General features: G+C 53.1%; 2 protein-coding genes across 8 annotated transcripts; one reads left to right on the forward strand and one right to left on the reverse strand.

The window, feature by feature from the left end:
- The first annotated feature begins 2,306 nt into the window (after nucleotides 1-2,306).
- WBP2NL (WBP2 N-terminal like) lies at nucleotides 2,307-23,232 on the forward strand. Of its 7 annotated transcripts, none has more exons than XR_011964270.1 (10): nucleotides 2,307-2,657; nucleotides 11,853-11,961; nucleotides 12,309-12,450; nucleotides 12,668-12,760; nucleotides 12,870-13,022; nucleotides 14,430-14,684; nucleotides 17,952-18,170; nucleotides 18,466-18,666; nucleotides 20,547-20,763; nucleotides 20,982-23,232. XR_011964270.1 is itself a non-coding variant. In XM_072596303.1 (8 exons), the coding sequence occupies exons 3-8, from the start codon at nucleotides 11,860-11,862 to the stop codon at nucleotides 17,954-17,956; spliced, it is 750 nt and encodes a 249-aa protein (XP_072452404.1). In that variant the 5' UTR covers nucleotides 2,311-2,657; nucleotides 2,923-3,087; nucleotides 11,853-11,859; the 3' UTR covers nucleotides 17,957-18,210. The 7 variants fall into 7 exon arrangements, 2 of the variants coding, with proteins under 2 accessions (XP_072452403.1, XP_072452404.1); XR_011964273.1 differs by having other exon boundaries at nucleotides 17,952-18,029; XR_011964272.1 differs by lacking the exon at nucleotides 20,547-20,763.
- NAGA (alpha-N-acetylgalactosaminidase) lies at nucleotides 22,878-27,583 on the reverse strand. The gene is made up of 9 exons (XM_072596301.1): nucleotides 27,473-27,583; nucleotides 26,188-26,338; nucleotides 25,676-25,850; nucleotides 25,398-25,575; nucleotides 24,981-25,075; nucleotides 24,446-24,607; nucleotides 24,083-24,280; nucleotides 23,571-23,711; nucleotides 22,878-23,413 (listed from the first exon to the last, which is right to left on the reverse strand). The coding sequence occupies exons 2-9, from the start codon at nucleotides 26,334-26,336 to the stop codon at nucleotides 23,303-23,305; spliced, it is 1,209 nt and encodes a 402-aa protein (XP_072452402.1). The 5' UTR covers nucleotides 26,337-26,338; nucleotides 27,473-27,583; the 3' UTR covers nucleotides 22,878-23,302.
- Between the last annotated feature and the right edge of the window lie 409 nt (nucleotides 27,584-27,992).

Consider the following 27,992-nt stretch of genomic DNA (forward strand, 5'->3'; position numbering starts at 1 on the left):
AATCTCCTCACTTTACAGAGGAGGAAACTGAGGCAATGGGGTGAAGGGACTTTAAGGGGTTACTGAGATACAAAGTGTCTGAGACGTGATTTGAACCTAGAGCTTTTTGAATCCAAAGCCAGCTTATCCCAACCCTCTGGAAGAGAAGAGAATAAGCTTTCATTATGCACCTACTGTAGGCCACCTCCAGTCATCCTGATGAATATCAGGCCACTGGACCCAGATGGCTCTGAAGGAGAAAGTGAGGCTGGTGACCTTGCACAGCCCTCCCTCACTCTAATCAGTCATGTCATCATCTCCCCTATGTCACGGTCCTCTTCAAAAATGAAGGACAAATACAACAACTGTGTGCCAGGCATCGCAGTTGTCCCAGCCCTGAAGGAGCTCGGTCTAATGGGGAAGACAACCGGTTTGCCCCTTTTACCGGATAAATGTATAGCTGGTGAGAGGCTGGCTGATGGAGCACCTGTGTTTTCTTGGTGTTAATTATCAGGCCAAAATTAGCACAGGCAGCAGAGAACTGATCCATACTTTGTTGCATCTCAGTTTCAGAGGCTGCATTGAATGCACAATCATCTGCAAACAGAAAATCATGCACTAACACTCCCTCCACTTTGGTCTTGGCTTGTAGCCTTTTCAGATTGAAGAATTTACCCTCAGTACGGTAGCTGACCTTGATGCCATGTTTATCCTCATTGAAAGCATTTGATGACATGGATGAAAACATCTTGCTAAAAAGCATGGGAGCAAGCACACAGCCCTGTTTTACTTCACTGGTGACTGGGAAGGCATGAGAGCTTTGTCCATTATCCAGAACCTGGGCACACCATCGTGAATCTGATGTATGATCATACTGATTAATTCCAGGCAATCAGATTCTGCCACAATTCTCCATAAGCCCTCACGACTAATAGTGTCAAACGCCTTGGTCAGATCTACAAAGGTTGTGTACAGGTGTGTACAGGTCTCTTCTGGTCCTGGCATTTCTCCTGGAGTTGTTGGGCAGCAAACAGCACACTGACTGTTTCTCAGCCCTTTCTAAAGCAACACATCCATAAGTGGAACCACTGGTTACAGCAAATGGAGAAGTTCTGAATGCTGCAGAAGAGTTCACTTACCTTGGTAGTGTACTTCCCAGGGGTGTGCACATTGTTAATGAGGTTGACAAACACATTGGCAGAGCTAGCTCCGTGTTTGGAAGGCTCCAAAGAAAAGTTTGGGAGAGAAGACGTATTAGACTGACTACCAAACTGAAGGTCTACAGAGCCATTGTGCTGACCTCATTGTTGTATGCCTGTGAAACATGGACAGTCTACCAGCACCACATCAGGAAACTGAATTGCTTCCACTTGAACTGTCTTAGGAAGATTCTGAGGATCACCTGGCAGGATAAGGCACCAGACACTGAGGTCCTTGCTCGAGCTGAACTACCAAGCATTCAAACTATGCTTCAGAGAGTGCAACTCTGATAGGCTGGCCACGTTGTTGGAACACAAAATGTAGGCTTGCCAAAGAGACTATTTTATGGAGAACTCTCATGGGGCAGGTGATCACATGGTGGTCAGAAGAAGTGATACAAGGACACTCTCAAGGTCTCTCTCAAGAACTTTGGATTTGGTTGTGGGACATAGGAGACACTGGCACAGGACCGCTCAGCATGGAATGCCCACATCAGAGAAGGTGCTGTGCGTATGAGCAAAGTAGAATTGAGACAGCACAAAGTAAATGTAGGATGCGCAAACTTGGAGTATCACCCCAGATGTTCACATGAACTACTTGTGCCCAACCTGGGGTAGAGCATTGCGAGCTTGTATTGGTCTGATGGGCCACAGCTGGATACATTGTAACTGGACCCTAACACAGTGAGGTCAATTTGGTCTTTTTCAAGAACCAACCCTGGGGAAGGGGGGTAATGGATTAAGCATTCCTAATGCACCTACTGTGTGCTAGGCATTGTGGTAGTCCCTGCCCTAAGGGAGCTCACAGTCTAATGGGGGAGACACCAGGATAATGTCAGAGAGATAGGCCTAGCATGGAGGGGGACGAGGGAAAGGCACCATTAGGTCCATTTTACAGATAAGGACAAGGGAATCCAGAGAGGTTGAGGGGCTTTTTGAAGTCACAAAGACAGAGGCTGAATTCGAATCCACCACTCTACACTCCCCAAGCCCTAAGTTAAACCATCCTAGGACAACACAGGCGAGGGGCGGGGCCTAGAAAAGATCGGATTGTGAAATCATCCGCCCCATGGTGCTCACGCCCCCCCATGATTTGCATTGTCTCTCTAGCTCCGCCCCTTTCCCCACCCAAGGGGCGTGCCTGCACAGACCCAGTCCCCCGGGCTCGCGGAAAACCAGACCCCGCCCAGCGGACCCACGTGACGGAGCAGCCTCACCCTCTCTCTTTCTCGCTCTCTCCCTGCGCCTGCGCCATAATCTCGGTGGCCCCCGGGAACCCCGCCCCTCGCGGAGCAGACTCCACCCCCTCCCTCCCCCCTCCGCCCCCTCCCTCCTCCCTCCACCCCCTCCCTGCCCCCTTCCCCCCCTCTCCCCCAGTCCGCAGCCCGGGGCGGCCTGTCCCGGAAGGGCGAAGATGGCGGTGAACCAGCACCACATAGAGGACCGCCGCGGCGGCGTCATCATCCCGCAGGGCGAGAGGTGCGGGGCGGAGGCTAGCGAACGGGGATTGGGCCCCGGGGGAGGGAAGAACAGCTTCTGAGCCCGCCCCTCGCATGCGCGTCACACAGCAGGCCACACCTCTTCCGGCGTGGATTGAGAGGGGGCTGGACCTTCTTAAAAGAGCGTGGAGCGCGCCCCCTGGTGGTGGGAGGGAGAGGGGAAGCCGTCTGGCGAGGCGGGCAGAGCGCGCGCGCCCCCTGGTGGTGGGAAGGGCAATGACTATGGCCGTTGTCTTGTGTGCCAGGCTCCGTGCTGATCGCAGGCTGGAGATCTCCCGAAAGAGGGAAACTGGAGCCTAATCCAAGGCTTGTGGGCAGGGGGTGGTGGTTGTTGCTGACCCAGGACATCGAGGAGAGCTTCCTGGAGGAGGGGCACCTGGAGAAGAGAGCTGCCAGCCCCATACCCAGCAGTAAGAACGCTTCTGTAGTGCCTTGGGCTTTGCAAAGCACTCGGGGGCCATCTCATGCCGTCCCCACCAAGCCCCGGGGTTCAGGGTAACTCCGGCTTGTAGAGGTCAGCGAGGGATGACCGGATGGGAAAAGTGCCAGCGGAGAGAGGACCCAGGAGAAGCCCAGACTCACAATCCCCTGAGTGCCAGAGGGACACTGAGATAAGGGCGGGCGCTGGAGCCTGGTTCTGCTGGGGGTGCCCAAGTCTCACCGGCATCTGGAGCGCGAGAGAGGTCAGGGCTTGACCTATGGCTGGAGAGGCTCTGTCTTTGTCTTCCCCTTTCCAGTGTCCTTGGCTTGAGAGTGCCCATGCCTCTCCCCATCGCCCTGACCACTGGGTATTAGCGTGCCTGGTACACAGGCAGGGCACTTAATCCATGTTTGCTGACCAGTTGTTGAATGAGATCACCAAGGGACAGAATGGAGAGACAGAAGAGAAGGGCACAGGACAGAACCTTAGAGAAGAGGAAGGGGAGGAACCAGAGAAGGAGGGGGACAACTGGGAGACTGATCTCTCAAGTCAAGAGGGCAGAGAGGGGTTCATTGTCTCAGAAGCTTTGTGGAGATCCAGGAGAATCAGGAAGGAAAAAGGCCAGTTGCAAAAATGGAAAGCCTATCTTTGCCTTTCACCATAGGCTGAGGATGCTGACATATTGCCAGCCCTGTGTGTCACTTGTACATGTGTTGGCTAAAATGGATGAAAAATCAACAAATTCATCGCGGCACTTGCAGCTCCAGTCCTATAGGACTGAGAAAAACTCATGAGTGGCATCTTGACTGTGCTCGTGGTTCAATCACAGTTCTCCTGTTGTCCCTTTGTTACTAATTTTTGGCTCATTTACCCTCCTGGGGATGTATTATTTCATTATTGAGTATTCCATCATAAAGGACATTCATTATGTTCATCAAGCTAAAGAAACTAAAACTTAACTTATTCAAACCCTACCTCAGTCACCTACTAGCTGCGTGACCCTGAACAAGTCACTTAACCTTGGGGATGTCTAACCGGCCCTGCTCCTGGTTCTGCCCTCTGGGTCCAAGCAAAACCTCCCTAATAGAACCCTCTTCTTCTTGAGAGCCTCTCACACGCTTGAGGAGACAAGCAACACATCCTCCTGAAGCTGCAAATTCACACATGCCATCCTTCTCTTCTCACAACGCCCACGACACCAGGTCCCCCTGGCTCTTCCTCTTCTTCCCTGGCAGCCCCTTCTCTTCATTCATTTCAGCTGCCCTGGACTGAGCCCTGTGTGCCCTTGCCCGGTGACTCATTAATGCACTTAACCTGAGCTGTCCTCAGGGTGGAGAAAGCACCAACTGACCAGAGGGAGCACCAGGAGATGCTGGGCTCAGAGTTAGGAAGACCCCAGCTCTGATCCTGCCTCCAACACAGCCTGGCTCTGACATTTAACCACACTCAGCCTTGATTTCCACATCTGTAAAATGGGGTGACAACAGCACCTGCCTCACAGGGTTGTTGAGAAGGATACATGAGATAATATTTGTAAAGGACTTTGCAAACCTTAAACCAGGGGTGGGGAACCTGCAGCCTCGAGGCCACATGTGGCCTTCTAGGTCCTCCAGTGCCTTTTCACTGAGTCTAAGTTTTACACAACAAATTCTTTTACAAAGGGAATTTGTTCTTTGTGGTTTGGCTTCAGGTTCCCCACCCCTGCCTTAAAGCATTATTTAAATGCACAGATCCCAGGGAATGATTCCTGAGCAGTTTCGCAATCATAAAAAGATCGATTGCCACACTTCCGCTGACCTTTGTACTTCCAGTACAACCTTTGGTGGCGTGGCACTTTGCCATCTGTTTGGAGAAAGAACAGCCTGGCACTTTGGAAGACAAAGTCTGAAGCCAGGAGCCAGGCCGGAGGCTCCGGGCCCAGCAGACTGGACCTGTTTTCAGGCACTCACCGCCCCTGCCCTTGTGTGAAGGCGCCCTGGGGGTCTTGTCTCAGTCCCTGCCTAACTGGGGACCACCGTGTAGGGGGAGATGCTTTGGGGGATCATTTCTTTATTCTTGGGCCATTCATATTTACCAGTGGACTGCAGAAATGTCGTTCCCACTTACACGGTTTGTGAGCTGTTTTAGACAGATGAGGCCTGAAGTGCCTCACTCTAGTCATTTGCTATAGTGCTTAATTAAATCCAGCAAGCATTTATTAAATTCCTTCTGAGTGCATCCAGTTACTTGCCTAACATCCCAGTCAATCCTAACCATTCCAGAGTGGAATGTGGGGAAGAAGGTGATCTACTGGAGTCCACCCTCCCTGAAGGTCTTTAAGCCCAGGCTGGAGGCCTACTTGTTGGGCTGGTGGAGAGGGGATCCCTAGGCAGGGCTGGCCTGCATGACCTCTGAGATCCCTGCCTGCTGTGAGATTCTGGGGTACTGTGAACAGTGCCAGGAGCCCAAACTGGAGAAGGCATGAAGGTGGACAAGCAACAGTCCCTTCCTTAAGGACTAGGGTAAAAACATTGATAACTGTTCGTTACTGTTAGTGATCCTTCATGCAGTAAGGCTGTCAGACCTGCTGCCATTCCATCCATGTCCAAGTCGCTTTACTGAATTTCTCAGACAGACCCAGTTATCAGGTGACGAAGCTTTCACCTGGACATTTTCACTGGTGATGTTCTACCAGCTTAATCTCTCACCCCTCCCTCCCTTGGTAATCCCCCCCCCACTCTGCCCTGCCTGCCATGATAGTGTGTGGTGCCTGCTCACTAGGGCAGGGCGCCCCCAGCTTGGTAGGTTGTTTTTGTCATTCTTCTGTGGAAGAGGGATCCGACTGATTAGCAGGAGAGGAGTTGAATATGGACTCAGGTTCCTGATCCTGTTCCCACCCCTCCTCCCCTCTCTAATTTCTGAGGCCTCTAGACCAAGAGACGACAAAAGGCCAGGTCTCGTGATGTTGCGTAAGGCACTTGGCTACAGAGATAAACCTCCAGTTACTATAAGAATCTGTGACTCACTGAACACTAACCTTGAGAACCACATCTGGTCTTCTTCTTACCCTCAGGTATAAAACAGCAAAACAACAAACAACCCCACCAGCTCTCAAACCTGTGCTCTGTGATAAGGCCGAGGCTGGAGGGCCTATTGGAAATATGGCCCCAGAGGCACCAAGGTGGGGCAGGTGACCCTCTAATTGAGGCTAAGGAGAGATAGAGATAGAAAGAGAAAATTTCCATGGGGGACATGGGAGGGGGCTGAATTTAGCCATTGTGAGGAAATATGCTTTGACAGCTGCTGAAGGGGAGCAATTCTTCTCCCTCTTTCCCAGCTTAGCCCAGTGCCTGACCCAGAACAAGCGTGTGATGGAGTGCTTGTTTCCTCTGATTAGAACTGGGGAGCACAGGGACCACCATCTTTTCCTGGCTGTATCCCAGTTCCTAGCTTAGTGCAGGCTTGGACCATCCTTTCATTCACTCATTCACGCCTTCATTTGTGCAGTGAGACCATCAGCCTCCGGTGCTATCTGTGCTTTGGCCACTTTGGCTATCACGTTCATATCCAAGACACTTGCACTCAATTTTCCATAAAGATGATGAAGCATCCACGTGACCATTTTTACCTGTGATGCTCTATTTCTGGTCACTAGTTTTCTCTCTCATGTCTCCCACCTCGGGCAATCCCCTGCGCTGTTGGGCTGCCCTCTGTCCTACTGGGAATTCTTCCCAAGATGGCACCTTGGTGCCCAATCACCAGGGCAGGGAAGAGGAACTAGCTTTTTTCTATGTATGTCTAGGGGAGAACTGGGCAGATTTTTAAAAGGAAAGACTAACTCAGCACCAAGACCTTCTTAACAACAGAGCTGTCTCAGGGAGAAAACTCCAGCTTTGAAAATTCATCCTCCTTAAGCCTTGTTTGGGAGTGACATTGGTTTCCAGATTTAGCTCCCACAGAGCAAAGACTCACATAGATTTGGGGCTTCCTGGGTTACTTCTAAGTGTTTTCCTCCCAATAAACTTGTGAAATAACTACCACAATGCCCATTTTACAGGTAAAGACACCAAAGCTAAAGAGGGGAATGACTTACCCACAGTCTTGCACCAAACGAAACAAGGTGCTATGATACAAACCAAGGTCTCTGGATTCCCCAAATTTGGTCCTTTCACCTGCATATGAGCTCAGGGTAGAATATTCCTGCTCTTGGCAGCAGGAGGGAGGGAATTACTTCCTTTTGATGGGCACTACCTATTTTAAGCACCTTCCGACACTATATGCTAGTGCTGAATGGTACCAGTGGAGTAACCTCAAGGAGGCCAATAGTTCTGAAAGGACATTCTTGCATTGACCCAGGCCCAGTGGTAATGGAATGCCTACCAGTCGGACCTAGAAGGGGCATGATGAGATGGCTGTTGTTACCCAGCCTTTGTGAGGAGGGACATAACACTCCTGGTCTGGGGAGGTCCCTGGTCTTACCTTCCTGTGTTCTCTTCCTTGTCTTAGGCAAATGCCCAGAAGAAGATATCTACACTGGTTGCCTCCTTTTCCTCTCTTTCCCCTCTCTTCCAAAGGCTGGTTTCCACCCTCCTTACTCAGCTGAAACTTCCCTCTCCAAAGTGACCAGTGATCTCCTAACTGTCGCCCCATCAGATGGTCTTCTCTCAGGCCTCAGCCTTTCCGACCTCTCTGCCTCCTCCCTCTTCCCAGGTGATCTTCTTTCTTCTGCATCACCCAGAACCTGTCTGACTTCTTCCCAGTGTCCACCATGTCATGCCCCCTCACTTGGAGCATTCCCCAGGGCCTTATCCTGGACACCCTTTCATTTCTGTCTGTCTTTCTCACTCATGAACTTATCAGCTCCATGAGTTTAACGATTATCTCTCTGCGGGTGGCTCAACCCTGCTTTCTATCTTTAGCTCTGGTCACACATCTCCAGTTGCCCAGTGGCTACTTAAAACTGAATGTCCCTTAGTCAGTAAGCATCATTAAGCACTGTTATGTCCCTGGCATTGTGTGGGACACAGAAAAGCTCACAGGGTCCTCTGAGGAGTCAATAGGCAGACAACCATGTGTGAACACAACAGAGACACTGCTGACCATCTCAAAGGGAAGGTGGATAATGAGGAAGGAGATTTCCAAGCCTGGAAGCTCCCTCTCCTATGCCAACTGCTGGTGGGCACTCCCCTCTTCCTAACTGTCCAATTCTGAACTCAGTTTGCAGTGTAGATGTTCCTGCTCGTGTGATCTTGAGTGAGGCCCTCAGTCCTTGTGCTCTGAACATGAGCTCTGAGATGCCAGCTTCTGGGGGCTGGACCCCCTCCCTGACCTTCCATCCCTTTCATTTCTTTCTCCCTCTGTTCCAACCACCAGACTCTAGCTTGGGCAGTCCTGCCATACTCACTGATCTTTATTCTCTCTTGTATGTACCTAGCCATGTTGTCATGCCCCCTCCCCCCTAGAATATAAAATCCTTGAGGGCAGGCATGATTTCATTTCAGTTCATTTTGGTATCTCTAGGGGCTGGCACAGTAGGTGCTTAGGTGTCTCCTCTTCCTGACATCCAGCTTTGGCCACATCCTGCCACTGGCTGCAGGAGAGGTCTAAACTCCTTAGCTGGGGAGGGGGACTGTAATTCCACTGGCCCTTTCCAAGTGAAGAAACTCCCTTCCCAGTGCAGGTTGGCAGGTACCTCAGAGCCATGGAGAGCTATCCAGAGCACTGAGCAGCCAAGGACTTACCCTGGGTCACGCAGCTGGTATGGGTCAGAGGCTGCAAGGCCAGTTCTCTGTTCACTAGCCCAGGCTTTCTCTGGAGCCCACCTTAGGGAGTAGGCCTAACCCTTGTTGGAGTGGGGTAATAGTGGAAAGAGCTCTGAACTGAAAGTCAGAAGACTGCGTTCAGATCCCAGCTGTGCTTCTGACCGGCATTGTGACCTTCCCCTCCTGAAGCTGCCTCAGTTTCCTCCCTTCCTGCTCTGGACCTAGGGCCCCCATTTCCAGCATTCCCTTACTTACAGAGCCTTACCAAGGACAAGCTGGAGGTCTCCCTGAATATCCCAGTTGCCTTCCCATGCTGAAGCCATCCCATGTGCCTGGCACACCCTTCTTACCTCCCCCTCTGCCTAGCCAACACCTCCCCGGGCCTCCGGACCTAGTTCAGTGTTACATGTTTCACAGTCATTGAATGAGCCATTGATGATCGCCCAGCCACAGTGTTCCTGATGCTCCGCACCCTGTAACATACTGGACAAGTGGTCATCCTACACTGCTGGGAGCCCCCTGGGGATGGGCTCTGGGTTGTGCCTCACAGCAGACATCCCTGCCTGTTTTGGGGGCCCCTCCCTCTTCTCCGCAGCAGACCCTCTGTCCCTCAGTGATGGCTCTTGCCTCTTCCCAGGGTCCCCTCTGCCCCCTCTCAATGCATAAGTGACAGGATTCTCAGGTCACTTACTGTCCCTCCTCCCTAGCTGTTCAGCACCTTCTCAGCACCTAGAACTGTGCATGGTGGCAGGCAGTGACATGGTCACCCTTCTCCTCCTGGATCTACTAATGTCATCCAGAATCCGACCTAAGATTTCATGAGCCAGGGAACTTCCAGATGGGTAACAGCGCTGTACCAGTACAGGCCCAAAGAGGTACCTGAAGCCCTGAGAGAATCCAAGGCCAGCTCTTAATCTGCTTTGCCATACTGCCCCTGAGCCCAAGGTGGTGTATGATTTGGGAACGATATTGTCCATTCGTAGTTAACTAACTGGCAATCCACTGAGACTCCCAGATCTTTTTCACAGGACCTCTTGTCTACCCAGGCTTCTCCTTTCTCTGCTTGTATGGGTGTTTTTCAAGACCCAAATGAGGAATTTTATACTTATCCTTACTAACTTTCATATTATTAGATTGTGTTGACCTGTTGAGAGCATTTTGGTTGCTAATTCTGCCTTTCTAACTGCTCAGTCAGCAAGCATTTATTAAGCACCAACTGTGTGCCAGGCAGTATCTATTCTGTTATCTCTCCCAGGTGTGCATGACCTGAAAATCTGATTTTTAAACAACTAACCTAGTTACTGATGACCATGTGGAGCAGTCCAGGGCTGAGGGCAAGTCCCTGGGGCACTTCACTGGAGACCCTGTTACTAGTTGACAAAAACACTGTCATTAGTCGCCCTTCTTTGGATCTACTGGTCCAACTCGTTCTGGAACTACCCAGTTATACTGCCATCTCTCCTGTGTCCAAAAGGATCATGGGAGTAACTGTCAAATATTTGCTTAGAAATTAGGCATAGATGGTGTGGGCCACATTCAGCCACTCACTGGCCCAGTGACCTGATTACAGAAGCAAACAGGATTACCTGAGCACAACCTACTCATGCTGGCCTCTCCTTCTCTCGAAGCTAACAGACTCCCTTTTAAATAACAACGTCTAGAATTGTGCCTGGAACCCAATTTAGCTTGGGATTCATTTCTAATATTGAGAATCAGCCACCCTCTTCCCTTTCCAGAAAATCAGGCCATTTGCTCATCGCAATGGACCTGGTCTTCACTGGTTTCCACCCTTTCAGCACTTTTTGCTTTTGCTGTTCAATCGTTTCCGTTGTGTCTGACTCTCTGTGGCCCCATTTGGGGTTTTCTTGGCAGAGACACTGGAGTGGTTTGTGCCATTTTCTTCTCCAGCTCATTTTACAGAGGAGGCAAACGGTGAAGTGACTTGCCCAGGGTCACACAGAGAGGAAGTGTCTGAGGTAGGGTTTGAACTCAGGTCTTCCTGACTCCAGACTCCTTGGTGCTCTACTACTGTGGCACCCAGCTAGAAAATGACAAAAGAAATCCTGAAATAGCATTTCCCGTCTTCTGACTCATGTCTGCACCTTGGCAGGTTTCCCAAATACAGTCTCTTTTGCTTCCTTCTCCCTCTCTAGTCTTGGACCCATCTCATTGTTCAGGTGCCAATGCTTTTACTGGCAGGTAGTCAGGCCATCAAAGAATCTGACCACCAGACATTTTTCATTCATTCATTTGCTGGATTGTTGGACTAGTCTCTTGAGTAATCTTGCTTCTTTATCCTGTTTTAAGATGTGATGTCATTAACCTGGGCATCACCTGCCAACAGGTCCCTGGAGGGGGCTTCAGTGTGGTACAAGGGGAAAGGTCCTAGACTGGGAGCCAGGAGACCTGGCTTTGAATTACAGCTGCCTGGGAACAAGGATGGTCTTTTGCCTTTCTTTGTATGCCTGGAACATAGTAGGTATTTAATAGATGCATGCTGACTGTCTAATCTTGCCTCCTTGGCATCTTTCCTCACTCAGGTGACTGCAGAGATGTGGGGTGGGTCATTCTCAGAAAGCTGGAGATGTGTATGGTGGGCACAAGGTGCCATTGAGCTCAAGAAGTGGCCCCTGTGGTGGGGGTGGGTGATAACAGCCAGGCAGTGCCAGCACCTGTGGGCACTGCTGGGTCTGTGGGTGTGCAGCTTCTGCTGTATTAGCAGGACCAGTGGAAGAGCATAGACAAGAATGGGTTGCTATCTGCTGCGGGGCAGGGCATTCCCCCATGGCCCTGAGGAGGTCATAGGCTGTGCAGGGACCCTCAGTCCAGAATGAGCGACATACACAGGTCAATAGGTGCTGACAAAGCCTTTGGGGTCTGGAAACAATAGGATATCTGGCTAAACAGACGAGAAAGAGGGTGGTGAGAGAGGAGGTCAAGGGAGGGAGGGTCACCAAGACTTGGCCAGCACAAGGTGAACTTGCTTCCTCTGTCTTCCTCCTCTTTCCCCCAGTGTTCTGATGCGCTATGAGGACGTGGAACTCTCCTTTTCTAACGTGTCCGACTCATCTAACCTCTTCAAGAGCTCCAGGAAGGGGCAGGTGTTCCTCACTCAGTATCGGGTAATGGAGCCCCCAGCCTGGGCCTCTCCCTTGGGGCTGATCGGTGGGCAGAAGGGCTGTCACCAGGGTCCATCCAGCCTCTGAGGCAGATGGTCTGAGGAAACCTTGGGTGAAGTGGAGCCTCACCTCGGACCCTGACCCCTTCTGGCTCCTGGGGGCCAGCCCTTGGAGGGGCAGCCTCCTGCCCACTCAAGTGTCCACGTGGGGCAGCAGCACTGACATGTGCCCTGGTAGTCCCCTCCTGGGCTGCTGGCAGGGGCAACTTTTGCACTGTATTTCTCAAAGTGTCCTGATTCCTAGCAATGCTTCTCACTGACACCCCCCCTTCCCCTCACCCGGCCTCCCAGGTGATCTTCGTTGCCTCTCGCCTTGCCAAGGACTCCCTCATGTCCTTCATGATGCCCTTCGATCTGATGAGGGATTATGTGGTGGAGCAGCCCACCTTTGGTGCCAACTACCTGAAAGGAACCATCTCTGCCGCACCGGATGGTGTGTACCACCCTTGGTACCTGAGCCCAGGCTGGGTGCAGACTCAGGTCCCAGCGGGCAGCCCAAGTGAAGGTCCCAGGGCAGCCCCTTGCCCTCCCCCAGGTGCCACACTGTGCCCCTTCCCTGTGTGTGGCCTCAGGTCCCGGGGCAGCCCCTCTCCCTCCCCTGCGTGCCCATGATGCCAACCCCATCAGGTCTGGGCGCTTTCTTCCATCAGGGGGCTGGGAAGGACAGGCCACCTTCAGACTGACCTTCCGGGGTGGAGGAGCCATCGAGTTTGGCCGGTTGATGACGGAATGCGCCTCCAATGGTGAGTGGCACCGTCTGAGGCGGAGGTTCCTGGTAAACCCTTCCAAGTGGCAGGCTAATGGGGGCAGTGCCTCTCCTTGAGCTCCCCTTGGACCTCCCTTGCTTTTCAGCTGCTAAAGGTCTTCCACCTCCGGTGACGTTCCTGGGCTTCGGCCCCCAGGCCAGCCTTTTCCTCGCCGTGAACTCTCGCTGCGTCCCACCGAACCACACCCAGGTCATCTACGTGATGCCCAACACCTCGACCTACATGCCATCGCCCTCAGGTAAGGCGCAGTCTGGCCGGCCCAGGGCTCTGAGTAGCAGCCTGCAAGCCTTGGCAAGCAGAGGCGGAGCCAAGGAAGGAGTCCGGGAGTCAGGCCAGGGGTCCCCCCATCCCCTGTCTTTGCTGCGCATCCCACTCCAGACCCCCCAGAAGGAGCATTTCTCCACCGTCATTCCCCACTCTGGGGGCCGAGTTCCCGTGCCAGTATGGACTAGTCGCTTCCAAAAGGGGGGGGGGGGGCGCTGGGCTTTGGAGGCAGAGACGCAGACTCCCCCTCCTTCCATTTTGGATCCCAGGGATGAGCTCTCTCCTTTGGCGGCCTCTGGCCAGGACCCGGTCACTTTGGGCCCCATCTCTGAGGGCTGCTCCGCCCGCCAGCATCTTAGATGCCACAGGGCAGAAACTGGACTCCTTCCTCGTCCTCCCCTCAATCCCCCTTCCCTCTGGTGTGGGGACCTCGGACCCGTCCGTCCCACCCTTCGTCCGAAGCCTGTGGTCTTGTAGGACTGTGATCCCAGTAGCGGACGTGGCGAGTCCATGGGGGTGCTCGGGTCGAGCCACGTGGGAAATTCAGGGCCTGGGGGTCAGGGAAGAGGGGCAGAAGGAGGAATGGGGCGGGCATATCTAGGTTCCCATCCCAGCTTTACCGCTCTCTACCCGTGTTTCCTGTGGCAGGTCCCCTCCTCACCCCTAGCCTCTCTTTCCTCTTCTGTAGCCGAAAGAGGCTGGACCGGGACCCTGGGGTGCTCTCAGGGTCAGTCCCTTGAATGTGGGGCCGCCACACCTCGCACCCCTCCGCATCCGCGTCCACCGCCACTTTTCCACCTGCCCGGGTGATGACTTTACTGAGTCTCTCCGCACCGCTGCTCCTTTCCTCCAAGCCCCCTCCATTCGCTCCCATGTAGATCGGGACGCGCCCAGGGTCCTTCTCTGCTCCAGAGTCCCCAGTGGAGTCTTATTATGTGTCTAGTAAAGCTCCGCGTCCTCAGACCGTTCCGGACCTGTTGGCTGTCCCACCCCAAGTTTGGGGCCCTTAGTCTTGTCCCTGTTTTCCCACCTCCTCACCTTTCCCTACTCTGTTTGCCTGAAACCCCATCACTTTTCTGTTCCCAGCGTCAGTTGTGGGACTCCTTCTGACCTTTTAGCTCACAGTCCTGGGGCCCCTTCCTCCGTGACGCGTCCCCCGATTCTGCTGAATCAGCGGGCTTGCACCGCCCCTGCCCCCCCCCCCCCCCCCCCGTCCCCCACCTCCCAGTTACTTAGTCCATATGTCTTTTCGGATTATCGATATTTGGTTGATGAGTGTGGCAGCTCGAAGGCAGCCGGCCGGTCTCTTCCCCAAGCTATCACGGTGCTACATGTCTCGTAAGTCACATTCAACGGAATGTTTCTCCTATTTGCTGTCTAGGGTATCAGATCGCTACCACCTCAGCCCTTGGGTTTGGAGTTCCTGGATACGGACTGCCTCCTGGATACGGACTCCCTCCCTCTGGATACGTGCCCCCTCCCTCTGGATACGGACCCCCTCCCCCTGGATACGGACCCCCTTCTCCTGGATACGGAACCCCAGCGTTTCCCAACGGAGGGCCTCCTGCCCAGGTCGCAAACACTGACCCTTCTGGCTCCCAAGCCCCTACAGGCAAATCAGAATCCAAAAGCTCAGGTAAGAGAAAGGTGTTTAAAAAGATGGAACCAAAGGCGTGTCTAGTTTACAGTGGGAAGGGAGAGATGGCCTAACCATGGGAGGGGGAGCCTTATAAGACCCGTGTCTAGATTTCATCAGTAAACTCTGCTTCTAATCAGCTTTCAAAGGTTTCTGAGACTAGCTGATTGCTTTGGGGTTTGGCTTTGAAAGCTGGCATTTGGGTGGGAAAAGAGGGGCCGACCTTCCGGGCATCATCCTGCTCCTCACTCTGGCTACAAGGAGACTGGGACTGGGCCATGAGGGGTTGGACTTGGGGATCCTGGAGAATCCCTCCCCTGATTCACCCCAGCGTCTGTAATTGTCACCAGGAAATAGAGCAGGACAAGCCTGACAGGGAGGGCTGTCCTCACAGGCCAAAGCCTGAGGGTGACCACATGGAGCACTGCTACCCCTCAAAGCATGGCCTTTAGGGACTTGCAGGGGCATCCCCAGGGTGAGATCAGCCATGGTAGGAAGAGACCAAAGGAGAGAAAGGATAGACACGGTTTGGGGGGGTAGCAGAGTGTTATCCTAGACGACCCAGGATTCCCAGGAGAAATGATTGGTTAGGAAGACCCTAGGGCAGGCCCCAAAGGGAAAGATGACATCCTAAGGGAGCTTTTCTCATGAACAGCTGCCATGGGGAAGCCAGGCAGAAAGCTGCTGGGACCCTTCCCCTACATCCAAAAGAGCTCAATGGATGGGAGGGGCAAGCTGGGAAAGAAATTGGAGGAGGGGAGGAGAGTGGTAGAGCTGCCCTCTTCACAAGGAGACCCCACCCCCAATCCTCCATGCAAACATGTCAGGAGCAGGTAGGGCAACCAGGATGTTGAGGGGCCTGGAATGCCATGACAGTGGGATGTATGTGTGTGTGTACTGGATATTGTAAGAACCATCAGGTCTTGCCTCCTCATTTTACAGAAGAGGAAACTGAGGCACGGGGGGTGTATGACCCTTGCCTAGGGTCACACAGGTAGTAAGGATCAGAGGCTGGATTTGGATCTGCATGCTCTGGCTCCAGGGCTCTTTCCATTGCCCCACACTGCTTCCTGTAGGAGGATAAAGGAACAGGACCTGTTTATCCTGACTCAGGGAGGACCAGAGAGCTGCTTCTGAGCATGTGTGGGCAGTTGTATGGAAGCAGTGAGCTTGGGCTTGACTGGGACTGCCTTGGGACAGATACCAACGGCTAACCTTCTGGTGTGGGCTAGTCCAGACTCAGCCTCTGAGCTACTTTCTCATTTTAGCGGGCTCTGGACAGTCCCGGAAGCCACAAGGACCTGCTCAATCCTGTCATCAGAGGCTGATAATTTAGTGAATTGATGACAGATGAGGCCTTGTCCTACCCTCCAGGCCATGCTCATGGGGAATCTGGGAGACCTGGGTGCCAGCCCTGCCTCTGATCAGCTTTGGGGGATCCTGAGTAGTCAGAATGTCTCTGAGCTCCTATAAAGTGAGGCCAGACATGTCATATTTGTATCACCTGCCTCAGTTTTATCGCCCTTTATTGTATCACATTCATTTCTGAATATACTCCTCAACAACTCCCCAGAGAGTCAATGCTTAAAAAAAAAAAAAAAGATTTAAAAAGAAAAAAATAATTCAGCAAAACCAGTTGATGCATTCGTGTGTCTGCCCGCCAGTGTATGCAGCCTTCTGTAGCCATAGCCACCTACCCTGACTTCAGGCAATGAGGGAGAAGCCTTTTCTCCTCTTGGGGGTCTGGCTTGGTAGACTTCTACAGTGAGCAGTGTGGACTGCTTTATTCCTCTCCCTTCCATTTATCTTGTTTACCTGGTGTTGCTTCTTGGTCTTCCCACAAGTACTAGTCTTTTCCTGCTGAGCAATAGCCATCACATTCACTTGTCCCTGATCACTGGGCCAGGACTTTCTTCCCAGTTCTTTACCCCCACAGAAAGGGCTGTTGTGGATACCTTTTGGTTTTGGTATCCTCGGGGTGTTTGCCTAGCAACAGAATCCGGGAGTCAAAGGGTATGGATATTTTAGTCATCTTTCCCAGAAGTTAAGTGACTTGCCCAAGGTCACCCAGCTAGTAAGTGTCTGAGGCCAGTTTTGAACTGAGGTCTTCCTGACTCCAGGTCTGTCACTCTATCCACTAATCCACCCTTGGTAGCCTCCTTGAAAACCTTAAGTTGCCATAAAAGTGTTAGCTATTATCATTAATTATTAAAAGTCTTTCTTATGGTTGTTAATAGTTGCAATTCTTCTTTCAAGAATTATTCATATCTTTTCACTTTGTGTCTACTGGGAATGTCTCTTGGTTTTGTATATCTGATGAAAAGATATTTGATGCAAAGATTTTTTCCACCCAATTTTGACCCCTAATTTTAATGAAAATAAGGTTTTCCCAAAGTAGATGACAAGATTTCTACTCAGAACATCAATCAGTAAATGGAGAAGTCAGGGACGGTGACAGGGTACCTTTTCTCTAGAGGGTAGTTTTCTACATTACCTGGAACCTCGACAGGAAAGGGAAACTGGTTGGTCGCTAGGTAATATTTTAACAGTGTAGAAATTATCCTGGAGTGTCTTCGACTCCAGTGTTCTGCTTCGGAAGGTGTGGCCTGATCCAGCCATTCTGCAAAGTGGTTTAGAATGGGCCCTTTGACCCAGAGACCCCTTGCTAGGCTGATGACCCCAAAGGATCTTATACCCAACTGCTGATCATGGCAGTTTTTATAGTAACAAAGAGATGGAGACAGAGTAGATGCCCATCACTCGTGGTTCATGAACATGTGGGCCATCAGTGTGTGTGAGAAGTGCTGATCAGAGAGACCCTGGAAGACTTCTATGAGCTGATACAGAGGGAAGGAAGCAGACCCAGGGAAACGCATCTGAATGACAGCAATGCCAGTAGGAAGGGCATCAAGAATAAAATCCCATGGAACGGAATATTGTACAGTTAAGACGACCAGCCTGGCCCCAGAGAAGAGATGAAAGAATGTACCTTCCCCCTTCTCTGCAGAGGTGGTGGGCTATGGGGGCAGAATAGCTGAGGATAGGTTGAGTTGTTTTACTGGATGGCTTTTTTTCTTCCTTTTTTGTCCTTATAATTGTCCTTAGAATATTATATCCTTATAATGACAAGAGATAACTCTGGACAGAGGAGGGGGGAGCATATATTTGTAAAGGAAGGGGATGTAAACATAAAAGATCAATAAAGCTTTTCTTTAAAAAATTAAACTAACCTGCCTTCCTTATTATTGCCGCTGTCCTTCCTGCTAGAATGATGATGGCATTCAGACTGGCGCGGACTTCTCCAACAGTCCACTCTTCGCTTGGGAGGCAGGAGCTTCATTTGGGGTGAGGGGGCAGCCCCCCCAAAATAACAGGCATGACACTCTCTCGTCCCCTTGTCATGCTGCCTGCCCAGCCCGTTGAGTGGCATGGCTCCAACCCATGTGTGCAGCTCAGGACCCAGCCCTGCAAAATGCTGATGAGAGGGTACTGGGGGTCGCTGGGAGGAATGAAGGACAGAGAGCAAGCCCTCTGCTTGTCTGGTTGTGTGGGGGGGTGTTGTGTGTATGTTGTATGTGTGTGGATGTGGATGTGTGTCTGTTGTGTGTATGGGTGTGGTGTGTGGATGTGGATGTATGTGCATCCTGTGTATTGTGTGTGCGTGTGTGTGTGTGTGTGTGTGTGCAGAGCGTCATGGGGGGATGGGGAACAGTTTACAAACCACAAAATCCCTCTTTGTTCTGGATTGGGGTGGCGGGGGGAGAACTTTCCTTGCTCTTAGTTTGCAGAAGATCAGCTGTTCCTTGGGGACAAGCAGTTTTCCCGAAAACACATGGAATCTTTGAAGCCAAGGCAGTGTCAGCTCGGCCCCTCCCAGACTGCCCCCAGGAGAGGACCCAGGTGGGGACAGGCTGACCCACAGGGCACAGTATTCCTTCTTTTCAAAGGTCCCTAGGAGAGGCTGGAAGCTGTGGTGCCTAAGGTGGGTGTCAGCAGACTTGGGCCGTGGCTCATGTGAGGTACTGGTTTCTAGGAACTTGTCTCTGTGTTTCCCAGAATTTAGCACTTTAAAAGTCTAAATAACAAGAAAAGATTGGTAACAGAATTAGCAACTAGATGATTATGAGCATTCATCATAACTAATTAGCCAGGCATATGGAAGAGAGGGAGGGTCTAATTTTTATACATGCACACGTGTACTCACATTGTGGTTGACATTATCATAAGACAGAGACATAGACTGATGTGGTAACAAGGTGTCCCTGTGACCTCTTTATAACGAAGTAATAATGAGGAAGAGGATGATAGCTAGTACTGCACTAAGGACTTTATAAATATTCTCTCATTTGATCCTTTGTAAAGCCCTGGGAGGGAGGGACTGTTATTAACTGAGGCTAACAAAAGTTAAGTGAGTTGCCCAGGTTCACACAGCTAATAAGTATCTGAGGCTAGATATGAACTCAGGTCTTCCTGATTCCAGGTCCAACGCTCTGTCTACTACACCATCCTCTTCCATTGAGTTAGGTCGGGCTAAAAATTGGTCATATTCCTGGGGGCTTCAAATAGCTAAGCCCTAGACAAAGCCAGCAGGCATGGCAGTTCAAGAATTGGAGGCAGGAAGCAGTCCCAGCAGTCAGAGAAAAACCCAGCTGTCATCTCTTGGAGATTTTAGCATCCTCTCAACCTGAATCATTGTGTCTGTCAGCAGAAGGAGATCCCTAAACCAGCAGTTTGAGAGAGGTCAAGGAAGCAGAGAAACATACTCCATATGGACAAAGACACAGAATGAGAGAGGTTCAGGAGAGACTGAAGACAGGAAGCAGCTGGGAGGAATGAGACCTCTGGCAGCAGAGAAGAGAGCCTTAAGGGAGTCAAGAAGGGAGCTTACTTAGAACTCCATTAGGAAAGAAAAGACTTGGAGGGATAGCAGTTCTAGAGTTATGAGCTCCCTCCACATGAGCCCCACTCTCATGGTAGTCTGTTCCCACTCTTGCCACACATATTCTGTGTATTAATGGGGATTGTGGAGGGCAGGCTGGGAGGAGGGATATCTGTGACTAGTGAGAAAGTGTCTAGGGAGTAAAGAGGTGCATGACTGGGACCTCCCTTAAGCAGGTCTGCTAAGGGACTCAGCCCAGTTCTGGAGCTGAAAGGGTTAAGACCTCAGGGCAGGATCTCTGACTGTAGCAGGCAAGGTAGCAGGTCATACTTTCAGCTGAGCTCTCTTTGGCTAAATAAAATGGGTTTTAAAAAAGAAAATGTAACTAGAATTATGTTGTATTGGCAGAGACTTGGAGATGCTCTGGCTGAAAGTGCTCTATAATGAATGACATCTTTAAAAATATTAAATTTTTATTGTTCTTTTTTAAGCTATAACTCACTTCCAAGCAATCCTCCCCCAAAATCTTCTGTCTAACAAAGCAGAGTTAAATGAAAGCAGCCTTGGCTGTGTGAGCCCGTGTCACACCTGCTGAGGTGTTTCATCCCCCTCCTCTGAGGCCACAGTCAGTCTCAGGGTGGAGCAGAGCATTGTAGTCATTGTACAGGACATTTTTCTTGGCTCTGCTCGCATCCCTCTGCATCAGTCCATACAAATCTTCCTTGGCACCTACACCAAGACATGGCATCTGAGTCAGAGGCCACTGGATCCAAAATTGCATCCAGAATGATGGGCCTGACTTCCCGGCGTCCAATGTTTATCTAAAATACAGGGGCCAAGAGAAGGCTCCCCTGGGTTCAAAGGGCTTTGAAGGAAGGAAAGATGCCACCGACCAAGGTTCCCCTTTCTGTCTATCCCACAGGCCCGGTAGGATCAGGGCCCTTTTGTGGTGATTACTTCCTCTTTTGCCCCTGGATTCCTAGCCAGGTCCTCTGGGTCCATCCAGAGCCACCTTCCTGTTGGTCCTCCATGAATCTGGTGCAAGCAAAGAGGAAACGTGGGTCTCCTAGCAGTGGGTTGGACCCCACGGGGTCCCTGGGGAAGGACAGCAGGCCTGCTGTTCCCAAGGTCTGGAGCTACGAGAAGGAGGCAGCTTCACTGAGGCAGGATGAAAAGCTCAGCTAGGCTGAAGGCCTTGGGGTTAGTCCTCAGGACCTGCCCCTGGGGGGTGGCACTGGATCAGTGGCCATGGTGGCGAGAGATAATGAGGATGTTCAAGATCCTGGATCCCTGACTAGAAGGGACGAACTCATCATTCCGGGGGAAGGAGGCACCTGAGAACCTGGGCTCCTAGGCTGGGGCTGGGCCAGACCAGGACCGAGCCTGGCTGAAGGCTTCTTGCTACGTTCTCTTCTAAGGGTAGTCCAGCTTTCCCATCACTTCCTGAGAAGACGAGAAGGGGCATCAGATGACTGCATAGAGCCAGTTGCCTGCCCTTCTGTTCCTTCCTCTGCTGGAGCTAAGGCAGCTGAGGGCCACCAGGGACAACCATGACTGTCACACTTCAGTAGAGGAGTCTGGAGCCACAGGGGTGAGCATCAGCCTGGGCCTCAGTGGGGCTAAAGTGAAGGGAGAAGCTTTAGGCTGGTTGGCCCTTTCCTTTCCTGGGTTCTTCACATGAGACCTGCATAAGGCTACTAGGTGATAGTGCTGGGCTTGCAGTTAGTAAGACCTGAGTTCAAATCCAACCTCAGACATCTACTAGCTGTGTGACCCTTGGCAAGTCACTTAACCTGTTTGCTTCAGTTTCCTTAACTGGTAAAATGAGAATTATATTAACATCTCTGTTAATTGTTGTTGTGAAGGGACTGTTGTGAAGAACCACTACCAGAAACGCAGTAAGCACCGTATGTTAGCTATTATTATTCCTCTCTGGAAAATGTCAAGAGCAGGCCAGTGGCTGGAGTCCTGCATGGAGTAGGGGTTGGGGTGGGAGCCCCCATAGAAAGCCCCAGCCCCTCCTTGGTAGACCAGGCAACTGTGAAGGAATCAACTGGCAGGGAGGTCCCCTGGGAGCACCTCTGACTGGGATCAGAGCCTCCCTAGTTTTTGCAGATGTGACCTGCCCAATGACTATTATGTATTCATGTATGTATATATATATATGGTTTCCTCCCTTCCAATGAGGGCATTTCCCGGCCTGCAGGGGCAGAAGGAGACATCTGCAGAGAGAACCAGTGTATGGTTTGTTACAAGAGATGGAGAACTAAACTGGCCTGTGCTCAGCAGGCAGCTGTGACAAACAGGTTCCCCCCAGGCCTGACCAAAGGGTCATTAAGGCCAACCTCCCTTCCCATGAGCCAAAGTGAAGCCTCCGTCAATCCAGATATCCAGGTCATAGACCATGGGGTTAGGGGCGTCTGGTCCCCCCAGTCCCTGCTTTGCAGAAGATGAGAAAGCCAGGGGCTCTTGGAGGGCAGTGCCCTGCCCAAGCAGCTGAGGCAGGACCAGAAACCAGGTCCTCTGAGCCCCATGCAGCTTGTCCTCTACCCACCATGCCCTGCCCCCACCAGAGTCTGATCTCATTTGGGCACTTTTTGTTTCCAAAATGGGGAAGTGGAAAGATCCCCTATTACAGGCCCAGGAAAGGTTTTTCAGAAGAGCTGCAGATTTGATTTTTCAAGGCCTATGTGGTCAGTGCTTAAGAAGGCGTGATGCGCAGGTGGGGGAATGTCCCCACCCAGGGCCATATCCCCAAGTCAGGGGGCACCCAGAGTGGGGCACCATGAGCAACCTTATATCTAGGGCATCCTCCACTACATAGTAGCCAGAAAGGGAGATGCTTGGCTAGGACTGAAGGAAGCTAGAAGCCCTGGCTGGGTGACCCTGGGCAAGTCAGTGTCCCTTCTGAGTCAGTTTCCTCATTTGCCATATGTGGATAAAAGTCCTTCTCCTACCTGTCCTAGAGGGTTGTTTGGATCCCACAAAGGGCTCCATGTGCATTCTGCCCACAGTCCTGTGGTTGAGCCAGCAGATCTGTTCCTGCCCAGAGGGGCACTGAGGCCCATAGCAGGAAGGCAGCCCTCTGCACTCCACCCCCTAACCCTGCCAGCCCCTTGGATCTGGGTCCTCCAGCTAACAGACTCAGGCTGTGGGGCCTATGGGCACAGGAGGGGAAGATGCAGACCCTGACATGCTGTAAACTCTGGTGCCGGGAGGCCCAGCAGCACCCCATCCCCAATCTGGTCCAGCTGCATCCAGAGGTGCCTCCTGCCACAAATCAGTACTCTGCAGTAGTGCCTGGTGACCAACAGTCCTGTTAAAAGTAGCTTTATTAAGGTCTAGAGGCAGCAAGGAGAGGGCCAGGGGCAGAGCTGGGAGAACTTTATGTCTCACTTGCTCCACCCCGCTCCATTCCTCCCCCTCTGCCTAGAAAGGAGGCTGATGCATGAAGTCAGTCAGTCTTTAGAATCTCCAGTTCCTGCTGAGAGCTAAGACCCAGGCAAGATTGCCAAGCCCAGCTGGAGAGCCAGGGCCTGGGCCCCTGGTGTTGCCCCAAGTCCAGGAGTGGTTGAGCTGGGAGCAGGGAGCCAAGCTAAAAGGACAGCCCCCTCTCCTTGCAATGTCTCCTTCCTGAGATCTGACAGTTGAGGCTGAAGGTTGGAATTCAATGAGGTTTCACAACCAAAGGAACTTCTTACTGCCCAGAGGTTTCTCTAGGGCCACCTAGAAAAAACGCCTAGGGTACAGTTAGGTACCACATGATGACGCCTGATGGGTTGATAATCACGGTGAACTCGGAGTCAAGGTTGATGATACCGACAAGTTCTCCTGAAAAGACGTCAAGGGCCTGGAAGGAGACATTGAAAGCATCAGGGCCCCAGCCCAGGAGGACCCCTGGAGCCAGAGCTGGGAAGGATGTGGGAGATCAGCCCGACCCTCCCCCTCCTCCTCCTCTCCCCCTCCAAAAGAAGCTGAGGCCTGGAGAGGGACTGGCCAAGACTCACCAGGTAAGGAGATTCTGTAAAACTGAGGGACCTGAGCGTGGTCTTAAAGCGGTAGGGCATGTCTGTCCTGCGGCTGAAGAACACTAAGGCTCTGGCTTTCTTGGACAGCGGACGCACAAACACCTCTATGTTGTCTTTGGTCTGAGGCAGAGAAGCAGGAAGCAGCTCAGATCCTGTCTGTCCCTTCCCTGGGGCCTCACTGGTCCAGCTCACCCCTGGCCTGCCTGGGATTGGCCATCCCCAAGGAGAGGTGAGGACAGGCAGCTCACTACCTCCCCAGGCAGGAGAGCTTAGGGGGCTTTGCTTTTTTCTAACTGAACTGAACTCTGCCCTTCTGGAAGGTCTGCTTTTGTTATGCCCTCTAGGACCAAGTTGATGGAGGCTAAGCCCCCAAGTGTGGGCATTTACTTCCCAGGGGACCAGGCGCCATGCCCTGCCCTCCATCCACCCCCAGGTCCTCTCTCCCAGCCTGGCTCTCGTCCTCCCCTCAGCCGCCACACTCTGGCTCGTACCTTAAGGATTTTGTGTCCCTGGATGCCCAGGGGATCCTGGTTAATCATAATCATTAATTTGTTCTGTAGAATGTCCATGTTCTGGGCTGAGATTGTGCGAAGGTCTGTGGACATAAAGAGAGGGGCAGCAAAGATTGTCCAGAGGGCCATCTGCGCCTTGGCCTGCTCAAAGCTCAGGCCATAGTTCCCAATGAGCAGCTGGAGGGAAGGACAAAAGACAGACACTGTATCAGACCTGGTCTTCCTGGAGTGTAAATACTAGCCAGTGTGAATGCCAGCAGGTGTGAGCACCAGCCAGTGTCAACGCCAGCCATGTAGCCTGCCGTCATCCCCCCTCCCACCTCAACCTGCCCAGCCCAGTACCATGTCAGGGTCATTCCAGTGGCCAGGGCCTGCCACAGGCTGCAGCATATCCTGGTGCTTTGTGAACCAGTCCACAATGGAGAGGACGCTCTGCCATGAGTCCTCAATGTCATCATAGTTGCGCCAGAGGTTGCAGATGTCCTTCAGAAGTGTGTAGTTCACCTGGAAATCAGCAGCTAGGTGGGTCAGGCCATCCCTCCCAGCCCCCAGGAATGGACCCACTAGACCTTCCCCCCCAGAGGAGCCTCAGGCTGGCATTGTCCTTTCCACACATGGATCAGTAGATCCCCTTCTAGTCTTGATGCTGTGACCTCACTTGGTGATGGGCCTTAGTTTCCTCATCTGTAGCATGGTCAGGTTGAAGTAGACCAGGGGTGGGGAACCTGTGGCCTTGAGGCCACATGTAGCTCCAAGGCCACAAATTCCCCACCCTTGGTCTAGACCCTCCAAGTCCCTTGCAGCCCTAAGATTCTGAGGGCCTACTCTTGGCCTCTGTCCTGCCGAGGGCTCAGGGAGGGGGGAAAGAGGGGCTCACCTCGGGAGGGAGACCCCCGTCATAGGCTGGCCAGCTGCAGGAGTAGGCGATGGGGCGGCCTGTGGCATTCAGGGCTTTTGCCATAGCAGGGTATCCTGGAAAAGGATAAACACTCAGCTGTCAAGGAAGGTCCAAGGAAACCCAGAGTGATCTGGAATGACCTCCATGACTGGGAGAGCCTCCCACCTCAGGATCTCCTTATCCCCAAAGGGAACTTGCTCCAGAACTTACTTCAGCCCTGTCCCTCTTGTTCCCTCAGACCCTACTGCCTCCCCAGGCTCAGGGTCATCACCTCCACCTGCCCTCCTCCCCCAAGGGCCCAATGCCAGGCCTGGATCCCTCTCAGAAGCTTTCCCACGGGCCCTGGTAGATAGTGGGGGGAGGGGGGCCACGCTGCGCACAGTGAGACTCACATACCCTGAGCGCGATCCTCAGGGCTAGAGAAACAGCCATCTAGCTTCAGCATGTCCACGGTCCAATTGGCAAAGGTCTGGGCGTCCAGGGTCACCTTGTCCAGCGTGGTGCCTGGGTAACCCATGCAGGTCTTGTTCCCCATGTTTCCATAGATGCCCAGCTTCAGGCCCCGGGAGTGAACCTGGCAGTGAGAGAGAAGAGGAGCTCAAGCTGGGGGAGGCACCTTGAAGGCCCATCTCCTGGGGGGCCACAGCTTCCCTTGGTCCTGCCCCAGAACTCACATAGTCTGCTAGGTACTTGATGCCTTTGGGGAATCTCTTGGGGTCAGCCACCAGGATCCCATTCTCATCCCGCTCACACGCCATCCAGCAGTCATCAATGTTGATATGGTTGTAGCCCAGGTCTATCCAGCCATCCTCCACCAGCCTGTCAGCCATTTCTATGAACAGGTCCTCGCTGCCATGTGAGAACAGGAGAAGGGAGCACACACTCAGACCCTCCAGGAGGCATGGAGTATCTTACTTCACTCCCTGGAGCCTGGGGCTAGCCCTGGGCCCCCTCCCCTAATCCCAACCCAGCCTGCATTCCTGCTGGCTCCTCAAGCTGCAAAGACAAGACCCAAGGCCTCTTTAAGGTGGTGTCAGATCCCAGGCTCCTGGGTCCTGTGTTCAACTCAAATGTCGACCTGTCCAAGCTGCCTCTAGGCAAGAGTCCCCCCTCCCAGGCCCCCACCTCAGTTCAGAGGGCCCTGCCCCTCAGGCCCCCTTGGGGTCCTCTGCATGCCTACACCCACCTGACACAGTTGTCAGGGTCTTCCTCACAGTTGACATTACAGCGGTATCGTTCCCAGGCCAGCCAGCCCATGGGGGGCGTTCGCATCAGCCCATTTTCCAGAGATAACACTTGGACCACCAGGGCCAGCCAGGTCACCATCAGCTTCATGACTGCAACGTGGGGGAAGGGGAGGGGGCTTGAGCAGGAGCCCCCAGGGCTGGCAGCTTCTCCCCTGCCAGGCTCCCAGGCTGAGAGCAGTTACCTGGTAACCTCGATAGGAAGAATGAAATCTCCCACTTGATCCCAATTTGAAAACAAACCCTCTAAGTCTCTACAACTCCCAGGGATGCAGGACTTGGAAGGGAAGGGAAGGGCACTGCCTGCCTGCTGGGAGAGTTTACTGTCTTATAGGGGATGCACAGTCAACCCAGAATACCCCCCTCCCTTGGGCCCTGTCCTTGGGGGGATGAGCCCGGTAGCATTCAAGGGAGGGTGGCAGAATGGGCAGTACCAGCTTCCAGGAAGATCACTGCCCAGCCTGGTACTCCATGTCACACAGGAAGCGGCTGTACCTAGGTCTGGACCCAATTCCAAGCTAGTGCCTCTTCTGTGGCGCCCCCCATGCCCCAGGATCCCACATCCTAACGTCTGAGCTCAGAAGCCCATGAGCCCATGGCCCTTTGGAGTGGGAAACCTCCTCCAGGAAGTCTTCCCGACAACCCCACCTTAGGGGATGTCCTCCCGGGGACCCACAGGACCACTCAGCCCCATGGGGGTGGGCTCCTTCCGAGGGGCCACCTACATTATCTCACTGAATCCCTAAACCTGGGGTGGAGTTCCCCAGACCCTCAAGGTTTCTCCTGAAACGCTCCCCACCTCCCCCTTCCCTCCACCCCCAAGCCTAACCCGAGCTCCCTTCCCAAGGCTAGGTCCTCGTGCCCATTTTATAGGGAAGAAAACTGAGGCTCAGAGTCTGCAGGGCTTTCCCAGAGGCACCTAGCCAGAAGGGGAGGGAGGGGAGGCTTCCCCGGGAAGGTGGAAAGTGAGGCAGGGGAGGTCTGCCTTGGCCCGGTCCCAGGGGCGCCATCGCTTCTGCCCCCCGTCCCCGCGATGCCTTAGACGAGACTCAGGGGCATCCCCAGGGGGCCAGAGCCGCAGAGCCGGCCGGTCCTTGGATCCCCCTCTGGGCAGGGAAACTGAGGCAGGTGCGACGACGTGGAGCTCCCGGCGTTAAAGCCCGGGGAGAAGGTCTGAGACCCGTCACGGACCCGTTCCCTACCCCGCGGCCCCGCCGCCTCACTCACCTGGACGCGGGCGCCAAGCCGGCCCTGCTCGCACCTCCGGGGTGGGTGCCAAAGGCTGGGCAGACCCCACCTACAAGTCCAGCACACACGTGACCCGCAGTCTCCACCCACCAATCACGGGAGCCTAGCCGAGGGGGCGGAACCGTGACGTCACCCGGACAACCCCGCCTTCCGGGAGCTCCGCCCCCCTCTCGACTTTCAGCCTCAGGCACCTGATGTGCGCTGGCAGAGGCCGGTGGTACGTGCTGCTGGCTGCGAGGCGTGGAGACCGGCCCTCTGCACCGGACTCCAGGGTACAGGATCTGTATCTGCGGGCTGGGGTCCCACCCGCGGCAGTCTGGCCAGGGGGCTCCAGAGTACGAGATCTGTATCTGCGGGCTGGGGTCCCACCCGCGGCAGTCTGGCCAGGGGGCTCCAGAGTACGAGATCTGTATCTGCGGGCTGGGGTCCCACCCGCGGCAGTCTGGCCAGGGGGCTCCAGAGTACGAGATCTGTATCTGCGGGCTGGGGTCCCACCCGC

The sequence above is a fragment of the Notamacropus eugenii genome, chromosome 3 (genome assembly GCF_028372415.1).
Source record: "Notamacropus eugenii isolate mMacEug1 chromosome 3, mMacEug1.pri_v2, whole genome shotgun sequence".
In the NCBI taxonomy this organism is placed as follows: domain Eukaryota; kingdom Metazoa; phylum Chordata; class Mammalia; order Diprotodontia; family Macropodidae; genus Notamacropus; species Notamacropus eugenii.